This window comes from Charadrius vociferus, unplaced genomic scaffold (genome assembly GCF_000708025.1).
Source record: "Charadrius vociferus isolate BGI_N301 unplaced genomic scaffold, ASM70802v2 scaffold409, whole genome shotgun sequence".
Classification (NCBI taxonomy): Eukaryota; Metazoa; Chordata; class Aves; order Charadriiformes; family Charadriidae; genus Charadrius; species Charadrius vociferus.
Genome location: NW_009650082.1, coordinates 161,724 through 169,211, shown reverse-complemented (window position 1 = coordinate 169,211; position 7,488 = coordinate 161,724). Strand labels below are relative to the sequence as shown.

The following is a 7,488-nucleotide window of genomic DNA, read 5'->3' as shown; positions in this document are numbered from 1 at the left end:
CCCTGGTCCGGCTGCTGCCGGAGCTCCTGCAGCTGGTAGACATCTTCCTCCATGTAGACGTCCCTCATCTCCAGCATCTCAGCGCGCAGCTCCTCAATCTCATCCTGCAGGGAGATGCATGTTCGAGGGGAGGGATCCCGCAGCTTGGTCTCCCCTCTTTCCCCCCCGGGACACCTCCCCACCATGGCCCCGCTGCTCTCCTCCATCCCACGAGCTGTTTTCACAGACCTTCAACCCCTCGGGTCAAACCCCAGCCTTGCAGGGAAAGGGCTCAGAGCCAGCTGGGCACCATCACCCACTGGCAAGGCAGCCACCCGGGGGGGGGACAGCTGACACGGGCGCCTATAAATATTTGCGGTAAAAGAAAGAGGAAGGTGGGGGAGGGAGAGGAGCTGCAGGAGCAGCACAGGCGGCAGCCACGGCAAGAAAAATGTAGGTCGTCTTTGGAAAAGATGTGTCAGGGAGGCAGGCGAGGGAAGGAGGAGACGGCAGGCGAGGACAGGGGAGGCAACGCGGGGACACGAGCAAGATGCCACCACCGCCAGGGACCAGAGGTTGCCCCTTGTTTTGCCACCACGCAGCAATCGCTGGGCTGGGTCTCCCTTCCACTTCTTCCCAGTCTCATCGGCTCTTGCAGTGACGAACCTCTCCCAGCCCCGCTGAGCCTCCGGCGCGGGGCCACAGTGTCACTGTCGCAGCAGGGCCAGGGGTGACGTCCTGCTGGCACCAGCGCCAACCCAAAGCCTCCTCTGGGTCTGTGGCACGTGATCACTGCAGGACCCCCTGCAGCAGCCGCAGCCCCAGTGCAGGGCTACGGCCATGGGGATGCTCAAGGACTGTCCCCCCTCTGGTCCCTGGGGACCCACATGGGCTGCCCACGGCTCTTTTCACGACCCTGCAAACACAGTCACAACCCAAATCCTCCAAGCAATCATTCCAACTGTCACACTGGTTGTTCTCCTTGACAAGACCCGGTGGACCCAGCCTGCACCTGGGAAGGGATCGAGCATCTGCTTTCCTGCCAAAAATCCCCAGCACAAAACACCTCCCATCGCCGCCAAAAGCAACTGCCGCTTGAGAGGTGAGGGGCTCACGCTGGCGCCTTGCGCCGCAGCACGGCCTCGGTAGGGACAAGACGGGGATCCAGCACAGCCCCAATTCGACCCAGACAGAGGGTGACAGGACCACGCTGCTCCCGACACCGCCCGTGACAGTGTCCTACAGCCCGAGACAGCAGCACCGCGCCAGTTCTGCCAGGCGCTGGCACACTCGCTGCCGCGCTCGCCCAGCCCGGACAAAGCCCCAGCTGCAAGAATTCCCCCGAAAAGCGAAGCTGAGCCCGGGGGGGTGGGGGGGGGGGGCAGCAGCTGCGGGGACAAGTCACAGTCGCGCACTGTTGGCTTTAAACACTACGTGATAAATAAGGAACGTCAATTAGACAATCCCAGATTATCTCCTAGCCCGGGCTGCAAGAGCCCAGCGGCACCATGGCCACCAGCATCCTGCCACCCTCTGCCACTCTGCTTCTTGCTGGAGGGTCTCAAGAACAAAAGCAGAGCAGAAACAGCCCCTGAGGCAGCGAGATGGGCAGCGGGGTGTCCCAGGGAGCATCCCACGAAGGAGCATCAGGCATGAAACCCCCCAGGGATGAACCACACATGCCGGCAGACAGCCCTGCGATGGCTGCGATGCACCCTGGGGCGACGACCCCGATGGAAACCCACAACCAGCACTGCCCACCCCACCCGGCAGTGCCACCAGTCCAAGGACACCAGCAAAACCCCTGTAAGCCAAACCAGTGCGGGGAGATAGTTTATGGCATCTATCCCTTGGGAGCTTTCATGGCAAAAAAACCACATTATGCATCGCAGGTGAGCCGGCGCTCTGCAACGGAGTGGTGGAAAACCACCTTTCCCCACCAAAATCAGACAAATCATGGTCTTGAATAATATCGCTGTGATATGCGGGGCTGCCCGTGTCCTGCTCCAGCGCTGACCGTACCGGCTCCTGTTAGCCGTGCGGCTTCCCCAGGCAGGAGCCAGGCAGGGCAGGGAGCGGGGACCTTGGAAAAAACCCAACCAAACCTTACATGTGCTGGAAGGAAGCCTGGGCTCGCCGTGCTAAGAGCTCCTGCTTGTTTACACCTCGGGTTGTAGCAACCGTTACTTGATGGGGCGGCCGTGTCCGGCACGAGCCGCCGCCGGGGCAAAGCCCGGTGGCACAGCCCTGCGCTGCTCCTTCGCCGGGTGGTCCCGCAGGGAGCGGGGCTGGGGGGCTCGCAGCAGGGCCTCCCTTCGCTCCAGCTGCAGGAATTCGCCCGTACCCTGTAACGCCAATAAACCCAGGCAGCCGCCGCAGCCCAGCCGCCCCACAGCCCGCCCCGAGCGTGCCCCTGCCGCTAAGCCGTAATATAACTGGATTAGGATCGGAGAGCAGAAAAGTGGCAGCAAACTGGAAGAGAGCTTAGGGTGGCAAAGCTGATCGCCTCCACGGCCGGGCTGCGGCGGGCAGAAGAGCCCTGCGGCTCCTGGAGGCAGCGCACGGGGTCCCCTGATGCCTTCGGGGGTCCGTGGCAGCCACCGAGCCTCACCCTTTGCATCTCCACTTTTTCTGGAGTTGATGGCCAACTTAGCAAAATCAAAGCAAAAAATCCATTTGGATCAAGGCGAGAGCAGAGCCAGGAGCGGGGAGGGAGCCCCTAGAAACATCCCAAATTCAGGGCTGGCATTGTGAGCGTGAAGCACCGTAAGCCATGCTAAATAACGTGTGAAACAGAGGGGAGGTGGGCAACACTGAGGACGAGATAAATAACTTCTTTTCAACACAACTGCCTGTGGGGGCTGCCAGGCTCGGTCACTCATCCCATAAACAAAAAGGCACCCACCCCTACAGCCTCCCACCACCTGTGGGCTGCTCACCCCCTCCATCCCCCAGGATTATCCACCACTGCATCTGTGCTCACCCCAGCTCTGCAACAGCAAAGGTTACATGGGGGTTTTAGGCCAGAAGTCACCTGCCTTGGAAAAGATCCTGGGGATCTGCAGTCCAGGGAGCCTTGTTTCAATGCCCAAGGGACGACGGCGAGCAGAAGCAAACACCTCACTTGTGTTTGCAGGAGCCTGGTTACACTTGGTGGAGGAACCCAAGAGACAACACACCCCTTCAACCTTCTCTGAGCATACCTCGGAGAAACCGTCTCTCCCTGGGGAGGTTATTAAGGAAACTAAGAAGCGGCAAGGTGGGATACAAACTGTCTGGTTCCAGCTCAGAAAAAAGCTCACGCATTTTCAGAGTAGAAGGTAACAGCTACAGCCATGTCCGCACCGCCCACTTGCAGGACATCACCTCCTCCAGGAAGGACAAGAGCTGGAAGGGGCTGAGCTTTAGGGTGATGGCCCTTGAGGGAGACCAGAGGAGATGGCAGAGAACACCTCAAAATGCAGATGAGACCCATCATGGCTTGCGGCAGAAGAGTTAAACCCTCGGATCTCCTGCCCAAGGGGAGTTACGCACCAGCTTAGGCGCCTGCAAGAATGCAGCGAGCTCCGAGCAGACCAGGGGACTCGCGCTGCGCAACGCTCGCAGCTCCTCAGCAGGACCCGCTATCTTCAAGAAGCAGAAAGCAGCAACGGATACAAAACAGGATCATGCAAATAACGACATGGCTGGCTGTCGTGCTGCTGACAGCCCGCACGCCCGCAGCTTTGGCAGCCCCAGGCTCTGGGGCGCAGCCAAACAGCAGCCGCCTGCCCGCGGGGGACAGGCAGCCCTCCAGGGAGCACAGCCCTGCCGGCATTCCCACCCTACACCCGCACCCCAAAACCTCGGGGCAAGATGCAAAGGAGGAGAAAGGGTGGAAGCCGCCGGTATGTTTTGCATCGACGCCTTTGTGCGGAGCTCGCGGCCGCGCCGGCGGCGGGTACGCCCGTGGGAGAGCCCGCGATCCCCCGTGCAAAGATGGGGATTAACATCCAGGAGCAACAAGCACCGCTTCCTCCGAGATTACAGGACAAAAGCAGGAGCTTTCAATTAACTCTGAAGCCCCCACCAGACAGCAGAGGGAATTATGCTAGAATTTGCTAGGGAAAAAAGTAAAATCAGAGGGGATTTCTAAAGGCAACTGCGCGGGGTGCCCAGGCATGTGCCCTGCTAGCAAATGCAGCTCCCTCCGAGCCCACCGCGCCGGGGTGCAACGGGTCAAAGGATGGGTGAGGGACACCCATGTGTCACACACAGGGGTTTCTTTAGATGCATTAAGAGCAGCTCTAGCCCAGCTCCGACAGTAAACATTGCCCATTCTTCCTTCCATATCACGCTGGAGCTCAGCGCAGCGGCCGGCGTGCCGAGCCCTGCCGCTGGCCGGGACACCCGCTCCCGCTCGGCAGAGAGCGCGGCACGTCAGCGAGGGAAAAATCAACATTTCTCAGCCTTACACCTGCCCCCATAAATTAACAGGCAAACAGCTGGGGGCTCTCCGCAGCCCAACACACACGTCCTGCAGCATCCAAAAAGGCAAAAGGCTGCAAAGCCCCTTCCAGGGTGGCTGCTGGTGGGGTGACACTGCACCCCGTCTCTGCCTGTGGTCACCGGGACCCCCGAGCACGGTGCCTGTCCCTGTGGCTGGGTAGGATCTGACCAGCAGCGGAGCTGGGACCCAGCGCCAACACGGCTGCCCAAACACAACCTCCGGGTCCCCCATGCAGCCCCAGGTACCCCTGCGGGATGCTCTCAGCGAGCCCTCGTCCGTGGCATGCACCAGTCCCTGGCTGATTCGGGCAAAACACGGCACCCACCCACCCGACATGTTTCTCCACGGAGCCGGGAAACACATATGCAAACCCTGAGGGACCCTGGGCAACGCGGGGCCGGGAGCGGGCAGCAGGAGGGAGCAGGCAGGACTGCACTCCCGGCACTACGTGGCTCTCGCCTAAGCCCCTTCCCGCGGAGAGGAGAGGGTTTGCAGGCAATCCCCTCCCCTCGCTCCAAACCCTCTCCCGTGCCCACTCTTTGTCTGCCTGTCCCTCCGCAGCTGCTGCCGTATCGCATCTCACATTTTCCAGCCCGCTGAGCAGGGCCGGGAGCTGCTCTCCATCGCACGGCTCGGCAACAGCGAGATGGGGCAAGGACACCCGAGATGCCTCTTTCCTCCTTTGGCTGCCAACCTGGGCGTGAGAAACAGCCCTTTTTGGGGGGAGAAACGCTATTTACAGGGGGGTCACAGCAGGTGCCCGCACCCGAGAGCGGGGGTGAGAGGAGACACCAGCCCGCTGTGCCCAGAGCAGGAGGAGGAAGGCAGAGCATTGCAAAAATCGGGGTTGCAAAGAGAAATGGGTGAAATGTGCTTAAATATGTACTTTTTATTATGGCAGCCAAGGAAAGACGCAACGTGAGCTGGCACCACTACAGAGGGCTGCGATGTGCTCTGCTGGGAAGCTCTGAAACCCAGCGTGCATCACACAAGCGTAGTAGTACCACGCACATCTCGCCCGTGCCAAAACGTCGCCAAAACCCTCCTTCCTCCCCCCCCCCAGATCCTCATTTCTCTTTAAAAACACACCAGGTTTTACCCAGCTCCGATGAATGAATAAAAAAATATTCATTTGCAGCTATTTGGGCGAGTCTTAGGAAATAAGTCACCTCTGGTAAGCGTGATTCACCCGTACCCGCGGGGAGGGGAGCTGCCGAGGCCAGGGGCCACCTCTGCAGGGTCCCTGCACGCTGCTCACCGCCCGGGGCTGCACGGCAAGGCGGGTGATGCTGATTGCTTGGGTTAGGGCTTTATTTTTGCCGTAAGGCTCCGAATCCCCAAATTTTTAGCAGAGACGGCACAAGCCAGCACCCCACTGCAGCCCAGCACAGTTTTCCGCTCCTTGCTGGAGAAACTAGGTAAAACTTCCATCTTTTTTTTTTGGGAGCACAAGCGGTGCGTGCATCTGGCTGCGTCTCTGCCCAGCTGGAGCCGGGGTACCACCTCAGCCATCTCCTGCTCATGCTTCAGGAGGTGCGAGCTACAACACCGAAACATGGTTATAAGCAGGATGCACGTGTCAGGGAGGTGTGAGCAGAGGGACCCACGCGCGGGCGTGAGCACACATAGGATTTGCTGTGGCGAAGAAGGGAGGATGCCACCAGCATCCCCATGGTGCTTCTGGGTGCACACCTCCAGCAGCTCTCTGCTTTCCCCTCCGCTCCTGGCTGGGGGATTTGACTTGTTACTCCTCATGGCAGGTAAAATACTCACACCCTGCGTGCCTGCAGCTTGCCGGGAAGAAGATCACATGGAAACAGAGGAAGCAATTGTGCAGTTCACAGGAACGGCAGCGTTTGCACACGCATTCTTGGGAACTGGAGGGGCCTCATCTGTATTTTTCCAGCTCTCAGTAAATCAAAGCCCTTAAGCTCTCACTGCTAATTCTGGCAGGAGTTGGGACACCAGCTGTGAACCAGGGCTTTGCTAATGGACAAAGGGCCTGATTGAGCATCTTCAAGCACGTCACCCAATGCCTAGCTCCCACCTCGTAGCTATAATCCCAATGCATTTACAAACTTTGGCACTAGCGGTTGAGAGCTGGCCTGATTTCCAACCTGCGACATCTGAAGAGCAGCCAGCGAGACATGGTACCTACCCCTGACCCCCCCCGGAGGTGATTGCCCAAGCATCTCATCCACAGCTCCACCCCGAAGAAGAGCAGAGAGTGCAAAATGCCTGAAAGCCACCGGGATGTGGTACCTGGTGGGTGCTTGTGCCAACTCCGCAGCAGGCAATGTGCGCCAACGTGTGTCAGGTCAATGTGTGACCGGAGGCAGAACAGCTCCACGACCCTGTCCCTACACAGCACATCTGCTCTGGCTTCCCCACGCCCCTGTGAACCAGGCAGCCACGCCACCTGCCTGGAAAAAAGCCCCGGGGAGCACGGGAACCAGTGGAAAGAAACGAGCTGGAAAATCTCCCCAGGCTCCAGCAGCATCAGCAGGCACGAAGGGCAGCGAGGAGCATCCCACCCTGTGCCCAACCGCATGGGGTCAGGTTGTGCCACGCTGAGCTCCGGGATGCCAAACTGGGCTGAGCCAAACTGTGCCACGCTTAACCATGCCAAGCTGAGCTGAGCAAAGCCGTGCCATGCTGAGCCGTGCCTCGCTAAGCCGTGCCAGCCCAGGCTGCGCTGAGCGTAGCCATGCCAAGCCGGGGCCATGCTAGGCTTGGCCATGCTGTGCTGAGCCAAGCTGCGCCCGTCTATGCCATGCCGGGGCCGGCCATGCCCAGCTGGGTCATGCCAGGCTACGCTGGCCCACGTTGTGTCAATGTGCGCCCTGTGCCAAAGCATGCCATGCTGTGCTGAGCCAAGCAGCGCCCAGCCGTGCCACACCATGCGCGACCATGCTGTGCCAAGCTGAGCTTTGCCCTATGTCCAGTTGGGCCATGCGAGCCATGCCCTACAGCCGGCCATGGCACACTTCACTGAGCAGAGCCAAGCCCAGCCAGAGCAC

The 7,488-nt window shown here is 59.9% G+C and overlaps 1 protein-coding gene across 1 annotated transcript in view; it reads right to left on the bottom strand.

The window, feature by feature from the left end:
* Positions 1-104, bottom strand: part of SOGA1 (suppressor of glucose, autophagy associated 1) — a 15,773-nt gene extending 15,669 nt beyond the window's left edge. Inside the window, exon 1 of the mRNA XM_009892106.1 lies at positions 1-104. Coding sequence (XP_009890408.1) covers positions 1-77 — 77 coding nt within the window. The 5' untranslated portion in view covers positions 78-104.
* Between the last annotated feature and the right edge of the window lie 7,384 nt (positions 105-7,488).